Below are 22575 nucleotides of genomic sequence, written 5' to 3' on the forward strand. Positions count from 1 at the left end.
GATGAGATCCCACAGGGATGGGTAAGACTGGGGTTTTATTAGAAGGGGGGAGGGACGTTCTGAGGGGTTGTAAGCAGGAGGTCAGCAGGGACAGATCTGTACTCTTAAAAAGGTAATCTGCCCCTCTACAGAGTACTGGGTTGCAGAGAGCAGAGTGGGAAGGGCACTTGAGGCTGTGGGGATCTAGCTTCCCTGCCCGCGGGTATGTTTTCTTTCTCAGCTGTTGAATTCGAGTGTCTGTTCCAAGGGTAGGAATTGATTGTTATCAGTCTGGTTATAATTGCATGCACTCAGGTTATCATTTGCCCCAAGAGACCTACCTGTCTCCTTGAAGAACATCATTGTCCAGTGAGCCTGCTGACAGACAAAAGCTGTCAAGATAGCTTGGTTGTGAGATGCCATTTAACTAGTTTGTATCTGCGTGCGCCTCCCCTCCCTTCTGTGAGATTTAATGACCTAGTTGGGGAGAAAGTCCAGGCCTCTTGGCTACTCTCCAAGTGTTCTACCACTAAAATGTTGATATTACCTTTCTCAGATTTCTTCTGAATCATTTGTAGGCATGGTAAGTGGTTTTCTAAACTGATTTTGCCACTTTAAAGACTGTGTGTACTAGTACTTCTCACTGTAGGAATTTGAGTTTCTTTGGTTACTGGAAGAAGGCCTTTTCACTTGCCTCTGCTGTTTAGAATGGAGTTGAGTAGCCCGTGATAGGTAGGAATGTTTCTGCCTCCTGACATGGTAGTTGGCAAAGTAGGAGAGGCAGCTCTTTATAAAGGTCACTTTGGAAGAGTATTATTTAGGTACTTAGCATTCCTGGCATTCTTGTGGAATGATATAGGTTTATGGCCTTTTTATTAAGTTCTTAAAATTGAATGATCTTTAATTAGAAGCAAGCACATATAAAACTTTGTGACTCCAGACAACACTGGCCTTACTGTATTAGCTTATAGAGTGAGGTTTGCGCCTGTAGAAATACAGGCTTTGGAGGAGGAATCAGAAGGGGTGTGAGAAGGCTGTATTGAACACATCCTAGCCCTGTCCAGGCCATCAGCTCACTACAGCCTTGACTGTGTGGAATGTGGAACATACGCCTTTATAGCTCAATTGCCTTTTGATTGCTTCTGACTAGACTGTTAGTGCTCATGATTCAGCTGGTTGAGTTGAGCTTTTGTTAATACTATGGAAAATGGCATTCAGAAGCTTAAAAAATTTTTTTTTTAAACTCGTTACTATAAGACTTAACAAACCATGATACATAGATTTGAATCATCATCTTTGAAATGGTCTGCTCTTATGTTTTAAATAAGACATTGGAGGAATATATAAATTCAAGGACTAAGTTATTACAACCCCCTTCCCACTGCCAGCGCCCCCCTCCCCCCGCCCCCCCAAAAAAGGGAGACAACAGCAAGAGAAGTCCCACCATACTCTTGTATACGATTCTTCACTGGACAAAAGGGACTCAGAAAAGTGTGTATCATCGCTTCATCTGAGTGTAACTCAGGATGGTCCTTAATGAGGAAAACTGACCGGTCGGTGTATTTGGCAGAGCATTTTGGTATAAACAAGCTGTATATAAGTTTACCTACTGATTCCTGTGTTCTTTAGGAGAGTTGGTAGTCAGAGGGATCATCCTGTTGTGGACAACAAAATTAAGCCTTTGATAGGCTCTTTTAATGGTGGGTTTTCTGAGCAGAAAGTCGTAATAACAGTTGGATTGCAGGAGCAAGTGAGTGGTCTTGAGGATTTGGGAAGAAAGCCCCCTGAATGCTGAAAGCGAAGGAGCTGAGCTGAGTCGCATCTATTCACCACCACACCCTCTCTTCTTTCTACCGATTGTAGTAGTCACATAGCCATGTCATAAACGTTTTCATTTAAACATAGCTGGTGCTGTAGATAGTTAAAGTCAGTCTACTGATAGGATTGTAAAATGTTGCTATATTTTTCTATTTGTTTTTTTCAAGTGTGAGTTAAAAATCAGTAACTATTTGTTGTACATCGATTTTAAGACTTTTCCAAAGAAAGTAGCTGTGCTGTGTTCCCAGGGCCACGTGTAACCTGGGGAGTGGGAGGTGAAGTCAGGGAGAGGGGCACTCAGCAGGTTTACACTGGGATGGAGCAATGTGAGCTTTCTGTGCACAGGCAACTGAGAAGGGTATAGTGTCACCTAATGTGAGTATAGTTTTGATAATTTGAACTCAGAGACACGGTTTTCTGAGTAGCAGGTGATTTCCTCTTGTAGGTAAGACAGCCATCATGGAAGAGTAGGCAGGACCTGTTTTCCTTCTGAAGTCCGAAGGCTGCAGCGCTGGTTAGAGATGACTCATTGGCTCTCATGAAAGTTACTGGCCAAAGGCTTTCAAGGAATGGTGGTTGATAAGGAGGAACTAGGTACTCTTCTGGTGTGTTATCTAAGGGGAACTCACGAAGCTAGCATTTTATAGAAAATGCCGTTTATTAAATTCCTCACATGACCACAGTGTTTTCTTAGTTATTTTTGAACTCCCCACAGGACATGTTACTTTGAGAGTTTGACGTTTATCTTGAAGTAATAGGTGCCATGTGGAACGTCCAGCAGAAGCTCATGAAAATAGAGCTACGGTGAGGGACAAAGGTTGTAGCTGTGATAAGCGGTGCTGACTAGAGGACGCTCCTTTTTGTCCCCTTCCTGATCATCTTGATTCTAGGATTTGATTAACCCGCCCCTGGCAGAGAGCAGAGTGTAGAAACAGCCCTGGGCTGGGGGTGAGGTCCGGGAGGCCTCGCCTGGAGTTGGGCTGACCGCAGCCTCTGCGGCTTCTCTTTTCTTCTTCAGCTTCTGCGTCTTACCTGAAGGAGTCAGCTGCCAGCTGTCCACAGCTCTGCGCAGATCAGTTCATCTAGACGAACTCTTAGTTGTTAATCCCAAGAAGAATCTTAGGAATTTTTTTTGGCCAGTTTTCTTCAGATTTTGCTTCTTATTTATCTGCCCTTTCCCCTTGGCCAGCTTCCTTGACAGTGAGACACAGGGTCATCGGCTTAAGTATGGGAAGGAAATTATGGCCTTGAGCACAGTCAGAAAGAATCTGGCTCTCAGGCACTTCCTGTGAGCCACCACTAAATTACAAAGACTGGGCCCTGACAAGGTTTTTCAAAGGGGCGTCTTACACCGCCACTGTGTCAGCAATTCCATCGTGAGCAGTTGTTTTTCATGGTGCTTATTACGACCAGGTTTGAAGTGGCCTTTACACGGAAAGCATTTACCCAGTAGGGTGAGTGACGGTAAAATAGCAGAGGGAGATATGGAGGGAGGCGGAGAGTACAAAGATTGCTTTCAGAATTCCCTCTTTCAACCTGCACTGACTGTGCCATTCTTGCTCAGAATCCTGGGGCTTCCTCAGAGGATGAAGTCCAGACTCTCCTTATTGTGACAGGGCCTACCACACAGGTTTGCCCCCCACCTCTCCCACCATCCATGCCTTATGCTCTCCGTTCCAGTTCTTCGGCCAGGACAGTGTGGTGGAGTGGGGAGACAGGCCTGGGCGTAGGGATTTAGGGGTGGGGGAGGTGGCAGACCTGGGCCTGTCAGATGAGGCTGCATCCCTTACTAGCCACGTTATTTCCTTTCTCTGTGTGTCGGTAGTCGTTCCTCTGCCTAAGTTTCCTGAATGAGTTTCACAAAAGGAGCCTTTGGGGACAGGCAAGAGACTCTTTTTGACCCTTGTTCCTTTGGTAGAATCTTGGGAATTAGACCACCAAATGTCTGATCATTAGATTGGTTTTTGAACCATGAAGTTTTTTGAGCTTTAAAAATGTTTTTTGAACTTTTTTTTTTTAATAACTATGGAAGTTGAAAATTTTTTTTCTTTTTATGTGGAATCTTAGCATATAAAGTAGATCAAATTGAGCTGCTCTGCTTAAATGCTGGGAGGTCTGATGTTCCACCTGTTCAGCCTTCTCCATGGCCCTGAAGAACTGCCAGTTGCATCTGGGGCCCTCCAGGGCACTGCTCCTCAACCCTTCTTCTCACTGATGCGTGAGGATTAGAGTCACCTGTTTGACAGGACCCCAGGAGAGGCCTAGTATAGATGGGGGAGGATGCATCCTGGTGGTGGAGAGAGGGCCGGGTTCACGTTCCAGCTCTACTTGCTAGCTCTGTGAACCTGTGTTTCTTCATTTCTCCAAACTATATCCTTTTGTAAAAAAAACTGTGAAGAAAACTATATAAAGCACGTGCACTTTGAACAGTTATGAAGTGAATGCCCTACCCATGCAACCAACCCAGGTCAGGAAATAGAGGCTCCATTCGTGTCCTTTTTCTCTCACACCTCCTTTCCTAGCCTCAAATAGTGAGGTGAAAAATATTCAAATAAGAAATAATGTTTTTCATAATGCCTGTTTGTTAATAGTGCCTACATGTAACATTTTTTCATTCAAAAAATCATTTTGTGTTATATTAATTCGTAAGTCCATCACCTCTAGAAGATTGGGATAAACACCTCAATTTAGAAGATTTTCAAAAATGATGAATTTAAGCCTAAGGCATGATTTTTGTGCTAATTCCAGGCTCCTTCCCATGTTCTGTCTTGTAACTATTCATTTTCCATTTCTCTCAGACCTCTGCTTTTAACTGTGTTTTGAAACAAGGCAAGTATAGAAGTAACTGAAGCTTCTAGAAAATGGGAAGGAGAAATATAAGTACTGGTTTTGTTAGTGTGAGTCCTAAATAAGTTTTTTTAAGCTGTGAATTCTGATTGTTCTCTACTAAAATTTAGTGGATTTAGAAGTTCTTTTCTGTTTCTGTATGACCATTGTTCTTCAGTACAGAAGATAAATAACAATAATAAAACCAACTGTTCTTATTTAAAAAGTTTATACATGTGCATAACTTACTACTAGCAGTGGTCTGTTTTAGGACTGGCAGTTTATAGAAGCATGCAAATAAGTAGCGAGGAATAATTAGGAATAATGGGCTGAAATCCTCCTGTCATCTTAAACTGCCACCAGGGGTATTGAATAGTGAGGCTTACTGTTGGGCTTGGATAATTCGACCTATTTTCCCCAAATGAAGAAATGCCTGTTTCTCCCTCAGCAAGACACATTTGGCTGGACGGTGCCCCAACTCTTGTATATTCAGATAAGTTTTTATGGAGAATGTTCCTTCAAAAAACTTTTCTTTTTTCCTGCCGAGTTTTTTTTTTTTTTTTTTAACTGAATAGATGAGAAGCAACTGCTGAGATAAATTTATAGCTTTACCGTTTCAAAATCTAAATGTAAAATTGACCTGAATGCCAGGGGATTCAAAGGTAAGACATGGCTGTGTTTTTGTGTCTTGGTTTGGTAAGAATCTCAGCTCACTCTATTATGGTAGATAGGCTGTCATACCAAGGCAGATTTGAGTGACCTCAGTTTCCATTTGGTCTCGGTGTTACATTTCCTTCGGCATGGAGTATATTTGCAGGTTATTAGAAATTGTATGTTGTTGTTGGTGGTGGTGTAGGTAACTGGGAGAAACTGTGCTGCATCAGAGAGAAGCATTTCTCAGCCTTTGGTTTTGTCTTTGTTTATAGTGGCTTTGATCAGAGCCTGATCAGAACTCCAGAATTACCTGAGAAAAAGCTGCTGAGGATAAAGTTTAAGGAAGTGCTTTTGCTGAAAGCAACTCCCTTCATTCATCAGGGGAATTTGATTTCATCCTGTGAATAACTTGGCTTAGAAATTTTGTTTCTTTGGGGACCGGCTTGTAGAGTTCTGCATGAGAACTGTGTCATGGTGGAAAATGGGCTGTTTGCTTTATTCTATGTGGGCCGGCTCTGATGGTAAGATAGCACACCCTGAAACGTGGAGGTATCTTTACCAGGGTTTGTGGGGGGAAATGAATCAAGAGGAGCATTAAGGCACATTGGTAAAAAATTATATATGTAACATCAGAGAATCTTTCATAGCTGTTCTTTTAAAAAATTAACTTTGGGCCAGATTATTTTCAAAACAGACATCTGAATCATCAGTCCTTGAAAACTGTTTTTGATCCCTTTGTTTTCTGCATTGTGCTCTCTGGAGGGTGCTGTCCGTTGCGTTTGCGGGGGGCATAGTAAGAGCTAAGCGCGTGTGCATACCCAGTTTCCAAGAATAGCCCATCTTTTGTATGAGATTACATGTTTCAAGACCAGATTGTTGAGACACTTAGTCTTTCCAAAGACGCAGATGACCCATTTCAGAGATTGCCTGTACCCGGAGCCCTGGGGTAGGTGGGTTGTGGTGGCCGTGAGGAAACCCCTCACTGACCAGGTGCAGCGCCTGTCGCCAGTGCGGCCCGAGGCCTGTGGAGCACTGTAGGGTGGGAGCACCACTGAGCTGTTCTGGGCTAACGTGTGCTCTCTGCTTCCTTTGTAAATCTGGCTTTCTGCGCCTTCCCCGTCATACTATTTTAATTTGCATTGGCCTGAACGGTAGAAATATAATGCTGAATTCAAATGATGTTTTCTTTCATGTATTGATAAGATGATCAGTTCCTTAGACTGTGTTGATTTGTTGGGTGAGGAGTCGAGGTAACAGTGTTACCAACAATAAATCACACTGGTGGAATAAAAGATTATTTTCACGTGAGAGGCTCACAGGTGAAAATACAGTCTGTCGTTGTCTGAGCCCTGCTGCCCTCTTCTACTTTCTGTGCTTGGAGACCTCTTTGCCAAACGGTATGTCCATTTTGGTCACCGTCATTCATGCCTTTCACGTCTGTAGAACACCTGGGCCGTCTCTCCAAGCCCGGCCAGTCTTTTCTCTACCAGTTCAGATTTTACTTCTGCTCTGACACCATTCCCAGTCTACCCCAGATCTGAATGATCTCTTCTTCTTTTTCTGGAGCCGCAGAAGTGCTCTATGCCGTTTATTGTCGGTGGTCTAGTTATTTAAGTTTAAAACATTGTGTCTCTAATAAATTATTAGATTCCCACCAGCAAGTGCAGTGCCCTCTTTCTACTTTGTTCCATCACATTTCTTAGATGCAAGTATGTATTTGATTTGGTTGGTAGACAGTTAGGTTCTCAATTCTAAGAACTAGAGACTAGAGTAATAAAAAAAAATGGTGACGGTCTCTGAATATTATGAAGGAAGGAGAGAATTCAGCGCTCTGTAACGGGCCGTCAAGTGGCCTACCTTTCTCTTGCATTCAGCCTTAAAGACCGTGTTGTGCTTATTGAGTTTGATGAAGTCATTTCAAAAGACACTTCTGCAGTAAAGAAAAGGGCATTACTTCAGGTGTTGACAGAAATCACACAGAGGAAGTGAAGATTCACTCTGGTGGTCTGCATTTTGTTGTCAGGTTCATAGGATGATAATTCCTATTTATAGTTAAATACTCTGATACATTATTTGTGCACTTCACTAGCTTTAAGGTTCTGTAAATTTATCTGGATTTCACAGATGAATATTCATTCACTCTTTTAGTTTCTTTTTGTAAAGAAAAACCCAACTAAAACATTAAGAAATTTTACTTTAACATTTAATAATATGAAAATAGAAACACTGGGTTTTTAAAGACTACTTTGTTTCAATTCAGTGGCTCAGTGAACCAGAGAGTAGTGTTTTCTTGTTACTGGAGCTTTTATAGCACATCCTTTCTGGCCTGATTGGAAAGTAAATTCCTCTGAAAAATTCTCCTTGAGGAATTTCTCTTACAGGGAAAATGCTTCCTGGTTAGATCCCCTCTTTTTGTTCTCCGTCTCCCCTCTGTCCATGTATCTCCTTAATACAGACATTTTAACCAGCTGCTGATGGTAATTCATAGCTTTGAAAATCCATTCAGAAATTTAATGTGGTGAGAAGTATGCGGTATTGAGGACATTTAGAAAATGCTCTGCTTTCTGTTAGATTACAGTGTGTATTTCCAATCCTTTCTCCTGTTGGAACTAAGAAGACTTATGGTAACAAGCCACTTTGCTAGTGGCTCACTATGAAATTATTTCCTTATATTATCGTATAACATAATTATTATACAGTGTTGTATTATTAGTTTTGGTGGTGTTCAATATATGGTTGTTTGAAACGAAATGCCTCTATTCTTTTCATAAGTAGAGAGAGTAGTTTGGGTTGTGAATAGTGGTGGTAGATCTGTGTTTTACAGGGCATTCCAGATTAGAGCAAGAAGCATTTCTTCTTGGGTGGGGGGTAGGGAGTGTGAGGTCGAGGATGGGAGGGTGAAGCGCACGCCGACGGAGCTGTTGACAGTGTGAACTGGAGCAGTCACGGTAATGCTGGATCACTGGCATTTCTGTGTCCTGTGAAATATGTGGTATCTTGGGAATGTTACCACTTCTTGCCCTGGGTGTTTTGTAGAGATGTTAAAAACGAGAACACCTCCTCTTACCTTCCAGTTGAGGTGCTCTTTGGGGAGCTAGTGTCTTGGTTAACCAAATCGCATAAACAGCGCCGGAAGCTTGGTGATGGGCTCTAAGAGTTCTTAGGAGTTGGCATTCTGTTTTAGTTCAGCATATATTCGTGACAAAGAATTGGAAATACTTTGGAGTGTTTTCCTTTCTGAAGTAGTTGACCTATGTGAAGCTAAATGTCAGGTTCTGTGTTTTTATCTTTCCAATACAAGTAGCTCAGTAAAGCTTAAAGATAAAAGGAGTTACTATTTAAAGGAATATTTTTTTCTTCCTCTGCCATTAACTCTTCAGTTTTGAAAGGATTAGTATTGGCAAATTATTACAATGGGTGTTCAGATTGTGCTGTTTGAGTAGCTTAGTTGCCCACAAAGAACACTGGTTCCCAGATTTAAACTCTGAAGACATTGTGAAGTCTTGAGCATACCCTGTCTTCTACTTTCTCTTTCTTTGTGGCCTTCAGATCATTAAATTTAGTGACTCAGCTAATTCTTTTTACCCACCTCTTAGAAAAGTTGAACGTGTTTGTGACCAGGCACTTAAGGTTATTTCCTTTAAACCAAGTGTTGAGACGTTTTTAGATTTATAACAGTCTTTGTTTACCGTGTAATTCAGTCCAATTGAGGAACTAGTAAAACTGTATTATTCAGACATCAAAGACAGACGTGTAAGAAGAGTATACTTGGACCAGGGAAACTATTAGGTTTCTAACAAGTGGAAAGTTACCAGATGTCCAAAAATTAACCACTCCTGTGCCAGCTAATTCTCACTTCTTACAGCTTTTTTAGTTTAGCCAGCAGTATTCTGGGTTTAAAATAACAGTTGCTACATTCTTGAGAGTTGAGAGTGTTTTCTTTAGCATCATTCAGATAACTGAGACTTTGACTTGAATGGGCTAAATAGAAATCCTGCCATTAAAAAATGGTTAAGTGACAGGGCGTTGAATGGACTATAGTTTTTAATTTAGTTCAGGACTGAGCCACTGTCTTTATTTCTTGAGGTTTACAAGCAGGTTGTGGTTTGTTTTCCTGTGATTATTCAGCCCACTTTCCAGAGCGTAAGTGGGATGACTGGCCAGCTGCATGTAGCATTTGCTTGAAGTAGGACCCGTGTCGCCAAGTTGAATTTCAAGACTGGTCAAGTGGGTGACCTTGAGTCCTGCCAGACCCTGAGATGAGGGATTATAGAGAAAGGCTCTGGTAGGGGAGCACCCTTGACTTCTTTAAACTTCCGTCAGCATTCCTACCTGAGGCTCTATTGAACCTGAGTCTTCTCATTATGTGTGCTACTGAGTGATGTGCAAAAAGCAGTTTGATTTTGTACAAATCTTTCCTTTTCAGGTATTTCAGAGATGTATGTAAACATGCGTTAGATATTCATAAGCATCTTATAATTTTACTTATGTAAACAATCACCTAGGGAAGTGGAGGGTGGGGAGCCTGGGTTTTTCTCTTTCCCAAAGATACTATGCTTGTTCCTGCTGAAGTCTGGAGCTTAGCTCTTATAGGAGCAGGCCATTAGATTATCTGGAGGCTGTTGCTTGCAGGCTCTGAGATTTCCCTTTTGAAAATGGTCAGTTTTTACATGCCATCTAGCAACATTTTGTCTCCAATAGAGGGCTTGACTTTCTGGTTTATCAAAGGAAGACATGGATGTTTGGGAAAGGTCTTTGACCTTTCAAAGTTATCATCACAGGGGTGCTGTCCCATTTGTTACCCGCTTGTATCAGTCAGAGTAACATGGGGTGGTCTGACTTCCTGTGGCATTTCTTGTGAGACAGGTTCACAGAAGTATATTAAGGTTCTAGAAATGCTGGGTTCCTACCAAGCATAAATGAGATTCAAAAGAAAATTGCTCTGTTTATTTTAAGATATTCTCTTTGGGAATGTCTCAGGAGCCTGTTTCTTTGGCTACAGGTTCGGCAGTTACAAGGTCATATTTACCTGTGTAAGTAGACTGCGGTGCAGTGTAAACTGTAGCAGCCAGAAGACCATTTATGTAGAGGCGGCCAGAGATTACGCGGTTTCCTTATTTGAGCTGGAAGGTTGCTGAAGACCTCGTAAGACATTATCATAACTTTTCATGACTTCAACTCTTCAGACTTCAGGTCCTTTAAGGTGCCACTTCTCAGCCAAGCTCTGTGGCTCCCTGTAGCCTTTGGGGAGGAATCGGAGCTCTTTGAAAGTGGCTTCATCTGGTCCCTGCTCTTACCTGCTAATGCATCTCACCTGTCTCCCCCCACATGCTCTGTTTCAGTTGATCCTCCCATGGCCTGCGCCCTTTCCTGGGGAGAGAGGAGTCTTTGCACATCTCATCCCCTCTACATCTCATCTGAGGTGGAACTTCCTACAGCAAGACTTTCCTAAATCTAAAAGGCTGAGTTTGGGGACTCTTTAATATGCTCTAAGAGTCATTTATTAATTCATTCCTTTAGTAAATATTTGTGTCAAACGTGGCATCATAGCCTGAAGACACAGAAGTGAGCAGGTGGGGTGACGGGCTCCGTCCTCACAGAGTTTATGTTCTTGTCAGGGAGACAAGCCCCATATTCACACTCCGCCCCCCCCATTTGTTTTTTTAAAAAGCTTTTTACTTGGAAGTAATTACAAACTTTAAAAAATGAAAACAATACAAAGAAATATCCTGTGCATTTTACCCAGGTTCACCTATTGTTAATATTCTACTTCATTTGCATTATTCTTTCTCAATATATAGATGTAATTTTTTTTTGAACCAGTCATGTCCATTATGGTCTTTTCCCTCTTAATACTTAAGTGTGCATTTCCTAAGAAAAGGGCTCTTCTCTCACGTGATAGTTATAAACTTCATAAATTGACACTGATAAAATACTTTTAATCATATCCAGTCATAGTATAGTGTCACCAATTGATCTAATGATGTGCCATGTAGCCTTCCTCCTCCAGCCCCTCCACCCCCACCCCATATAGAATTCAGTCTAGGATCTGATAATCGCACCTACTTATAATGTCTCTGTAGCCTCCTGTTGTCTGGAATATTTCTTTACAAAGCCATTCTTTGTCTAGTATGACACTGAATTTTTTTTTTTTTTTTTTAAACAGGACTCCCCCCTGACCCCACCACCATCACCTTAATGGAATCTTGCTCATTTTGTGTTTGGCGTTTCCTGTGGTTAGGCTGAGGTGTAAGGCATTCCAGGCCACCACACTGCGCGGGGATGTTGTGTTCTCCAGGGGCATCGCATCTGGAGGCCCCTGGTGTCCTTCTGGCCTCTTTGATGGTGGTCGTTTTTCATTACTCAGAGTGTTGTCCAGTATCTCCAGTGTATAATTAGCATTTGTTTTTCTTCTTCCCTTTGCGTCTATTAAATAGTCTGTCAGGAGAAACCTCACTTCTGTACAAAATCCTGCTCCTAATCAAAATTCCCCCCCTAGATTAGCGTTAAGTGATAATTGTCTGATGCAGTAGTATGAACCCAGGTTCCTGTTTTTTGCAGTGGATTGTAATTCATTTTTGTACTTAATCATTTTGGTGTCCAGAGTGTCCCATATTTGACCAGTCGGTACCCCTTGAAACCAGTTGCTGCGTCCTCATGAGGTGCCCTGTCATCCTTTCAAGGCATCCTTCCCTTCTGTTACAACACGTTGTTCCAGGCTCATGCTGTGCCACTCCTGCCCTAGCCCCAGAGTCAGCTGTCCCTCCGCGGAGCATGCAGGCCCTTGTTTTACTCCTCAGCACGCTGCTTCCTGAGGCGTCTTCCTCCAGTAGATGATACTGTACCTCTCGAAGGCACACAGATGTCAGTCTTTACTTGCTCTTATGGCTTTACCTAGCTTAAGGCCTGGTATACTTGATGTTTACTGTAATTATTTGTTTGTTGAAGAACGAAATTGGATTTTGCTCGTTTGGTGATTAAAATTGGGTTCAAAATTATGACTCTGATTGGTTTTCTTTTTTTCTCTCCCCCCATCTAGGAGGAAATGTTGGCTATTCGGCGATGAGAAGTGGCAAAAACTGACCTCGTACTGGTATACAAACACTATGAGATCTGACACTTTTGCTTTGTGGGCAGCCAGCCCCCACTGATAATGTGGGGAAGCCTTTGGGTCCACGGGAAAACACTAATCTGATCTTGGAAGTGGCAGATTGTGGCAGGATGTGTCGACGATGATGATGGCAAGAAAGCAAGATGTCCGCATTCCCACCTACAACATCAGCGTGGTGGGATTGTCTGGGACGGAGAAGGAGAAGGGCCAGTGCGGCATTGGGAAGTCCTGTTTGTGCAACCGCTTCGTGCGCCCGAGCGCAGATGAGTTTCATTTGGACCATACCTCTGTCCTTAGCACCAGTGACTTTGGTGGGCGAGTGGTCAATAATGACCACTTTCTCTACTGGGGAGAAGTCGGCCGTTCCCTGGAGGATTGTGTGGAATGTAAAATGCACGTTGTGGAGCAGACCGAATTCATTGATGATCAGACTTTTCAGCCTCATCGGAGCACGACCCTGCAGCCGTATATCAAGAGAGCCGCTGCAACCAAGCTTGCATCAGCTGAAAAACTCATGTACTTTTGCACTGACCAGCTGGGGCTGGAGCAGGACTTTGAGCAGAAGCAAATGCCAGATGGAAAGCTGCTGATTGATGGTTTTCTTCTTGGTATTGATGTTAGCAGGGGCATGAATAGGAACTTTGATGACCAGCTCAAGTTCGTCTCTAATCTCTACAATCAGCTCGCAAAAACAAAAAAGCCCATAGTGGTTGTCCTGACAAAGTGTGATGAGGGTGTTGAGCGGTACATTAGAGATGCGCATACTTTTGCCTTAAGCAAAAAGAACCTCCAGGTTGTGGAAACCTCAGCAAGATCCAATGTAAATGTGGACTTAGCTTTCAGCACCTTAGTGCAACTCATTGACAAGAGTCGGGGAAAGACAAAAATCATTCCGTACTTTGAAGCTCTCAAGCAGCAGAGCCAACAGATAGCTACAGCAAAAGACAAATATGAGTGGCTGGTGAGTCGCATCGTGAAAAACCACAACGAGAACTGGTTGAGCGTCAGCCGAAAGATGCAGGCCTCTCCTGAGTACCAGGACTATGTCTACCTGGAAGGGACTCAGAAAGCCAAGAAGCTGTTTCTCCAGCACATCCATCGCCTCAAGCATGAGCACATTGAGCGCAGGAGGAAGCTGTACCTGGCAGCCCTGCCCTTAGCTTTTGAAGCTCTTATCCCCAACCTAGATGAAATAGACCACCTAAGCTGCATAAAAGCCAAAAAGCTGCTGGAGACCAAGCCAGAATTCTTGAAGTGGTTTGTTGTGCTTGAGGAGACGCCGTGGGATGCCACCAGCCACATTGACAACATGGAGAATGAGCGGATTCCCTTTGACTTAATGGACACCGTCCCCGCAGAGCAGCTGTACGAGGCCCACTTAGAGAAGCTACGGAACGAGAGGAAACGAGCTGAGATGAGAAGGGCGTTTAAAGAAAACCTGGAGACCTCTCCTTTCATCACTCCTGGCAAGCCTTGGGAAGAGGCCCGCAGTTTTATTATGAACGAAGATTTCTACCAGTGGCTAGAGGAATCTGTATACATGGATATTTATGGCAAACACCAAAAGCAGATTATAGACAAAGCGAAGGAAGAGTTTCAGGAGCTGCTGTTGGAATATTCAGAGTTGTTTTATGAGCTGGAGCTGGATGCTAAGCCCAGCAAGGAGAAGATGGGTGTCATCCAGGATGTGCTTGGGGAGGAACAGCGGTTTAAAGCGTTGCAGAAGCTCCAAGCGGAGCGGGATGCCCTCATTCTGAAGCACATTCATTTCGTGTACCACCCAACCAAGGAGACGTGTCCTAGCTGCCCCTCCTGCGTGGACGCTAAGATTGAGCACTTGGTTAGTTCTCGGTTTATCCGACCGTCTGACCGGAATCAGAAGAATTCACTCTCTGACCCCAACATTGATAGAATCAACTTGGTGATCTTGGGCAAGGACGGCCTTGCCCGAGAGCTGGCCAATGAGATTCGAGCTCTTTGTACAAATGATGACAAGTATGTAATAGACGGGAAAATGTATGAGCTCTCCCTGAGGCCAATAGAAGGGAACGTCAGGCTTCCTGTGAACTCTTTCCAGACACCAACGTTTCAGCCCCATGGTTGTCTCTGCCTTTACAATTCAAAGGAGTCTCTGTCGTATGTGGTAGAAAGTATAGAGAAGAGCAGAGAGTCCACACTTGGCCGGCGAGATAATCATTTAGCCCATCTCCCCCTGACTTTAATTTTGGTTAACAAAAGAGGAGACACCAGTGGAGAGACCCTGCACAGCTTAATACAGCAGGGTCAGCAGATTGCTAGCAAACTTCAGTGTGTCTTTCTTGACCCTGCTTCCGCCGGCATCGGTTACGGGCGCAACATCAACGAGAAGCAGATCAGTCAGGTTTTGAAAGGTCTCCTGGACTCCAAGCGCAACTTAAACCTGGTCAGTTCTACCGCTAGCATCAAAGACCTGGCTGACGTCGACCTGCGGATCGTCATGTGTCTGATGTGTGGGGATCCTTTTAGTGCAGACGACGTACTCTTTCCTGTCCTTCAGTCCCAAACCTGTAAATCTTCCCACTGTGGAAGCAACAACTCTGTTTTACTTGAACTCCCAATCGGACTACACAAGAAGCGCATCGAACTGTCTATTCTTTCATACCATTCCTCATTTAGCGTCCGAAAAAGCCGATTGGTCCATGGGTACATTGTTTTTTACTCAGCCAAACGTAAGGCCTCCTTGGCTATGTTACGTGCCTTTCTCTGTGAAGTGCAGGATATTATCCCTGTTCAGCTGGTTGCACTCACTGACGGCGCTATAGATGTCCTGGATAATGACTTAAGTCGGGAGCAGCTGACTGAAGGGGAGGAGATCGCTCAAGAAATTGATGGGAGGTTCACGAGTATCCCCTGTAGCCAACCCCAGCATAAACTGGAGATCTTCCACCCCTTTTTTAAAGATGTGGTGGACAAAAAGAACATCATTGAGGCTACGCATATGTACGACAATGCTGCCGAGGCCTGCAGCACCACCGAAGAGGTGTTTAACTCCCCCCGGGCAGGCTCCCCCCTCTGCAACTCCAACCTGCAGGACTCAGAGGAGGACATCGAGACCCCATCGTACAGCATGTTTCGAGAAGACACACCATTGCCCTCTCTGTCCAAAGACCATTCCAAGCTCTCTATGGAACTGGAGGGAAATGATGGGCTGTCCTTCATCATGAGCAACTTTGAGAGTAAACTGAACAACAAGGTGCCTCCGCCAGTCAGACCAAAGCCTCCTGTGCATTTTGAGATCACCAAGGGGGACCTGTCTTACCTGGACCAGGGCCACAGAGATGCACAGAGGAAGTCCGTCTCGTCGAGCACCTGGCTACCTCCAGACGGGTTCGATCCTTCTGATTATGCTGAACCCATGGACGCTGTGGTCAAGCCAAGGAATGAAGAAGAAAACATATACTCGGTGCCCCACGACAGCACACAGGGCAAGATCATCACCATTCGGAACATCAACAAAGCCCAGTCCAACGGCAGCGGGAACGGTTCCGACAGCGAAATGGACACCAGCTCCTTGGAGCGGGGCCGCAAGGTATCCATGGTGAGCAAGCCAGTGCTGTACAGGACGAGATGCAGCCGGCTGGGGAGGTTTGCTAGTTACCGAACCAGCTTCAGCGTGGGGAGCGATGACGAGCTTGGGCCCATCCGAAAGAAAGAGGAGGATCAGGCATCCCAGGGTTATAAAGGAGACAACGCTGTCATTCCATATGAGACCGATGAAGACCCGAGGAGGAGGAATATTCTTCGCAGTCTAAGAAGAAACACTAAGGTAAGACACGACTTTAGAGCTCTTGGAGTGACTTGTACAGCATCTTGGGAAGAGTTCATTGATGATGACAGAGATTTTCAAGGACAGCTTACCCTGGCTAAAAACCGCTGTGTGTGTGTTTCCTCCTTGACTTGCCTTAAAAAGTAAGCAGTGTTGAAATGATACAAATGAACTTACAAAACAGAAAGAGACAGACTTAGGGAAGGAACTTACGGTTGGAGGATAGAAGGGATATTTAGGGAGTTTGGGATCTACACCTGCACACGGCTGTATTTAACACGGATCACCAATAAGGACTCCGGTGCAGCTCGTGGAACTCCGCTCAAGGTCGTGTGGCAGCCTGGATGGAAGGGGAGTTTGGGGGAGAATGGATGCATGTATATGTGCCTGAGTTTCTTCCTTGTTCACCTGAAACTGTCACAACGTTGCTAATTGGCTATACCCTAATACAAAATAAAAAGTTGGAAAAAAGTAAACAGCGTCTCAGAAAGCTACTACTGGTAGCTCTCAAGTGGTAAGGACTTTTGGAGGGATAACCTGAGAAGTCTTTGTCCAAAACAGTAGTTAGGTAATTACTGAAATGAGCAGATCACGTAGAACTTGTCAGTATCCGGACAAGCAGTGAGCTGGTGACGACATGCTTGGCCTTTCTTCACTGAAACACCAGAATCCAGCATCATGGTCCTTAGTCTTTGACTGAGAAAGGAACGTTTCATCCATACATCTCTTAAATACTCCTTTTTCCCCTTGATGATCTGTAAAGGTTGCTGCATTTTAGGTAGGGAAAAATTGGATGATTATTTTACTTGAACACGTAAATCATTGAAAGGTCTTCAGTTACATAAATGAAAAATAATCTTGCCTCTGCAGGTTATAAACCTGTCCCATGTTTGTAAAATGAAAGTGCCCTCCAGCTCTTTTAAGTGAGTTGCTACTGCTTGCAGATTTGATTCAGGGACCACAGGTGGGGTGGGAAGGGGGAAAGGCCGACTGTGTGTAGGAATGCCAGGCCTGCTGCCAGACGCAGGGGACACAGCCCAGCGCAGCGGCAGGCGGAGTGCCGTGTAAGGGGCAGTGCGCTCTGTCCTTGTGGACTTAGACCTTGAGATCTAAAAGACGTTTCCCAACTTTATTTCCCCTAGTTAGAGTAGGGGAAACACCCTTTATTTCTCAGAGGAGGTGTCAGTGAGACACCACGACAGAACGCTTAGACACAGGCCGTCCCCCAGCATTGTGTATGCAGGGGGCCCCAGGGTCCAGGCTGCCAGCTGGTACCTCCTGTCAGATCTGCGGCGACATTAGATTAGAAACAAAGTGCACCCTGACTGTACTGAGCGTGAATCATCTGGAAACCACCCCACCTCCTTCCCAGTATCGCTCCCTGGTGCCAAAAAGTTTGGGGACCGCTGGTGTACAGGATGGTTTCTCTTCATTGAAAGTTTTTGCTCCTTTCCCTGCTGTGAAATGGCAGAGAACAAAGTCATGTATCTGAAAGTGTTTCAGGGAACTTTGGAAGAAAGGTTGTCCCAAGCTTTCATCATTGCAAGATATACCAAACCAGAGGGCTCTTGAGTCCAGGCTGTTTTGAGAGCTGACAATTCTGATGTAGAATGCTATCTGGAGGCCAGTTCTATGGCTCATATTGGCTGAGAGGGCCCTTGGAGATGGAGGACCTTGTGCCGTGGCCCTCACAGGGAAAGCCTGTTCACACCCTGCCTGTCCGCGGACGGCATACAGCCTGCCCCTCTGCCGCCATGGCCAGAGCGTCCAGAGCTCTGACCTATGGCGTGTCAGAAGGGGCAGGGCAGTATCGCTGTGTGTTCTGTTCCCCTCCCATTCTGAGCTCAAGGTTGATAAACAGCGTGGACAGTCTTCTGTTTGCTCTCCCCATGTTTGGTTTTACTTTTGTCAACCTTCATCTGCCATCAGTATTTTGTTCTCTAAAAGCTAGTGGTGGGCAGGCCAGTGGAAAGCAGTTCTTATGTCAGAAGCCAGAAAGTAGCCTGACTAGCCTGCCAGTGTTTCCCCGGAGCTCTCCTGTTTGATGATCCTGGAATCCAAACATTTTGAACACTGTGACTTTCCTCTCCTCCTCCAAGTGAAGACTGTTGCAGGCACAGCTTATCGAAATGCTGACAGTCTTCTAATTGTGGGGGTGTTTGCACACCTGGGAATTAGGGAGGTGGCATAATACCACACTGTGAATTAGAACTGTTTTTCTGACTTCTAGCTACATTTATAATACTGTTGAAAATAATGCTTGTAAAACGCATCCCCAAACAAGCTGTGCTCTAAAGAGTAGGCTCTGCAGAGAACCGCTGGCTACAGGGACCTCTGAGATAGCCGCCTCCATGCTGGTCACGTGCATCTCCTCACCTAGAATTGCCTCATATGGGTCAGCGTGCAAGGAGTGACCGGCTTCCCGTCCCTCCTGGTTATCTGGGCCCCACCTCTTCAAGTCAAACAGAAACGATTACCTCTGGCCCCAGAGCAATAGCGTGCCAGAAGTCATTTAGGAGTATCCTTTGGAAAGAGTGAGTAAAAGGTGAAAATGTCTTTTCCTGCCTTGGAAAATGGTGCCTTAAAAGGAGCCTCGCTGCTTTGTCATCCTAATGCAGAGAGAAGCGGAGTCTTGATTCTGTTCCTGATGGACACAAACCTTCTATTAAAATCTGCTGTTGTTAAGGAATCAGACTGACACTTGTTCTACTGGAAAAGCAAGATCCCATGGGGCAGAGAGTGCCAAATCCCCCTACACAGGGGCATCTGGTCTCTGACTTTTATTGGCATGACAGAGCAGTACAGTATTTATTTGAAGTGAGGGGAGAGCCAGGTGGTAGTGGGAAACAACACGCTTAGTCCCTCCCACTCGCCAGACACCACTGGGGAAATGGCACAGGTCGCTCTCACCCACGCCGCAGCACCCAGGGGAGGCAGCGAGACGCGCACAGCTTCTGAAAATAGGTGGTCTGCCTCGGAGGGCGAGGGCGCAGGCATCCTGTGCTGGGGCTGGTTAAGGTCATGCAGTGTGCGGTGGTGGGGAGCCGGGCTCTGGGAGCCGGGGGCCTCCATCAGATGCCAGTTCCTCCAGTTCCTCCTCGTCCTTGCTGGGGCTTTGGGGACGAGATTCACCTCCCATGTCCCTTCAGCAAGAGGAGCCAACGCAGTAGCACTTCTCTCATAGGGTGCGAGAAATGGAATGAGACTGTGCATGAAAACACAGTGAACTGCGTGCTGGATGAGCGTTCATCGTTATTTAACTTGACCTTGAAGAATGAGTAGAATTGAAGAAGTGCTGTGAGGAAAGGAAAGACTTAACGGTGAAAATGCGCATGTTGAATTCAAGGACAGGAGAACGCTGGTCTGGTCTAGCTGAGAGCTTTAGGGACCCAACACTGTCCCTCCCTTTTCTCTAAGTTTTAACCCTATATGTCACTTAGCTGCTTTCTCAGCCCTTACCTTATCAACAAGCCTAACAACAGCCAAAAAAGCTATGCTCCGAGTACCTGTGTCATGTGGAGAAAGAAAAATTGCTCAGTGCCCTTGGCTGATATTCTGGATTAGCTCTTTACTGTAAAACTGGAGTTGGAGTTCAGGGAATGGCTTTCGTTTCTAATAATGAAGTGCAGACTGTGAAGCTCACTCTCATTCCGGGTCCTTTTCCCAGCTGAACCATTTAGCAACCCACCCTCATAGTGGGAGCCTTCCGCACTCAGCTGAAAGAAATTGAAAATCTACGATTGCACTTCAGTGGGGTCCATGAATAGATGCTTTGTCCGTAGAGAGTTGTCGTTGCACATGGTCTCTGTCTCCCAGCACTGTGCGTTTGCAAAGATGAGATCAGGAGCAGCAGGGTCTTATTTTAAAGCCAAAGAACAGGCTGGAGCGCCTTGGTCCACAAAATGTACTGTTTGGGCAGGCTCACATTGCTGAATTCAGTGTGCTTGACCACGGATTTAAAGAGAAGACGCTATTGGCTGTTTACCCTTCTATCTGGTGTGCTCTTATTTTGTGTTTTAAAAAAATAGACAAAACAGAATCATAAAGAAAATCTTTGAGTCACTCTAGCTACCACATGACAAGACAACCTATTGAAAAGCAAACCAATTCAATCACGCATTGTTTGGTCTATAAGGCACCAAGTAACCAGTTTGACAGTTTGTGTCCCCCCCGGTGAATTGGCTTATTTCATCGGATTCAGTGAATTGGCTGGTTGTTGTGGCTTTGTGTGGACACAGCTCTCATTTTGTGAGGCCTAGAACGGAGTTAAAGTTTCTAGTGTGAATAAAAACCAGCTGGGGAGTTGGACTGCTCCCTCACCGGGAGGGATGCTGCATTTTGACAGGCTGAATGGTGTGAAACATGAGCTCTTTGTAACCTACCCGGGAAGGACTCCCAGTGTGCGCTCCAGAAGAGGCTGGCCCTATCTGAGCTCTCTAAGGCCAGATGAATACCTTGATCTTAAAAATGGTGTTGGGATGCCGACTGGACCTTGGATTTTCTGATTCCTGAAAGAATTTTTTCTTTGAAAAGAAATGCTCTTGCTCCAAGGGCCTCCCACATGCCGCTAGTGGTAAAAAAAAAACCCGCCTGCCAATGCATGAGATATAAGCGATGCAGATTTGATTCCTGGGTCAGGAAGATCCCCTGGAGAAGGGCATAGCAACCCACTCCAGTATTCTTGCCTAGAGAATTCCATGGACAGAGGGGCCTGATGGGCTGTAGTCCACAGGGTTGCAAAGAGTTGGACACGACTGAAGCGACTTAGCACTCTTGCACGCTTGCTCCAAAGCACATGTCCATTCACTCTTCCAGGAAAGAAACATTCAGCTCCATGCACGGGCGTTCCCTGAGCGCTTGTATGCCTGGCCTTGCGCTGAGTGTCACACGGGTGGTAGTTGTGCTTGTGTTCATCTAGTTTACCATAACGGAGAAAGACAGATTTTATCCATGTGTTTACATACATTTTGAATGTGGCCAGAGTGACGGTACAGGGTGCTAAGGGATTGTATAGCAAGGAGTTTTACCCTCAACTAGGGTAAGCTATCCAGGAAAGCTCCCTGAGGAAACGATACATAAAGCTGAGACTTTTTTTTGGTAATAATTTATTTTTGGCTGTACTGGGTCTTGCTTGGCGCATGCAGGGCTTTTTCTGGTTGCAGCAGGAGGGGGCTCCTCTTCATTGTGGTGTGTGGGCTTCTCGTGGTGGTGGCTTCTCTTGTTGCAGAGCACGGGCTCCAGGTGCGTGGGCTCAGTAGCTGTGTTGCACAGGCTTGGTGGCTCCCAGGCATGTGGAATCTTCGTGGACCGGGGATCAAACCTGTGTCCCCTGCACTGGCTGACAGATTCTTAACCACTGGACCACCAGGGGAGTCCTAAAACTGAGATTTAAGGGGTAAAGCAGGCAAAAGTCAGTGAACATGGAGGCTTCTTGGGGTAAAGTTTTGAGAAAAAGGTGTGGGACTTGGAGCTGAGAAAATGTGGCATGTGCAGAGAGTGAGGGAGAAGCAGGCAGAAAATCAGAGACTGTGGATCCCTGTGATAGGCTCTGCAGACACTTCCCTATACTTGCTGGACACCGCCTGTATGCCAGGCCCAGTGCCAGGCATTCTCACACCATTTTTTTTGTTTGTTTAATTTAATTTTATTTTTTAACTTTACAATATTGTATTGGTTTTGCCATATATCAAAATGAATCTGCCACAGGTATACATGTGTTCCCCATCCTGAACCCTCCTCCCCCATACCATCCCTCTGGGTCGTCCCAGTGCACCAGCCCCAAGCATCCAGTATCATGCATCGAACCTGGACTGGCGACTCATTTCATATATGATATTATACATGTTTCAATGCCATTCTCCCAAATCATCCCACCCTCTCCCTCTCCCACAGAGTCCAAAAGACTGTTCTATACATCAGTGTCTCTTTTGCTGTCTCGTATACACGGTTATTGTTACCATCTTTCTAAATTCCATATATATGCGTTAGTATACTGTATTGGTGTTTTTCTTTCTGGCTTACTTCACTCTGTATAATAGGCTCCAGTTTCATCCATCTCATTAGAACTGATTCAAATGTATTCTTTTTAATGGCTGAGTAATACTCCATTGTGTATATGTACCACAGCTTTCTTATCCATTCATCTGCTGATGGATATCTAGGTTGCTTCCATGTCCTGGCTATTATAAACAGTGCTGTGATGAATATTGGGGTACGTCTTCATCATCTGTTTCTCTTGCCAGTCTTAAGGGAGTGATTTTTTAAAATCCAGGTGTTAGAGATGAGGACACTGAGGCTCATTTGGTGCCCCCAGGTTAGTATGGTTACTAAGTGGAGGAGTTGAGATTTGGGAACCCCAGTCTTCTGACTTCTGTTTTCTGTG

General features: G+C 44.9%; 1 protein-coding gene across 1 annotated transcript in view; it reads left to right on the forward strand.

The window, feature by feature from the left end:
• The window catches only part of ARHGAP35 (Rho GTPase activating protein 35), a 115109-nt gene that overhangs the window by 27023 nt on the left and 65511 nt on the right, over positions 1-22575 (forward strand). Inside the window, exon 2 of the mRNA XM_061388764.1 lies at positions 12317-16193. Coding sequence (XP_061244748.1) covers positions 12510-16193 — 3684 coding nt within the window. The 5' untranslated portion in view covers positions 12317-12509. The remainder of the gene's footprint in view (positions 1-12316; positions 16194-22575) is intronic.

Source organism: Bos javanicus, chromosome 18 (assembly GCF_032452875.1).
Source record: "Bos javanicus breed banteng chromosome 18, ARS-OSU_banteng_1.0, whole genome shotgun sequence".
Classification (NCBI taxonomy): Eukaryota; Metazoa; Chordata; class Mammalia; order Artiodactyla; family Bovidae; genus Bos; species Bos javanicus.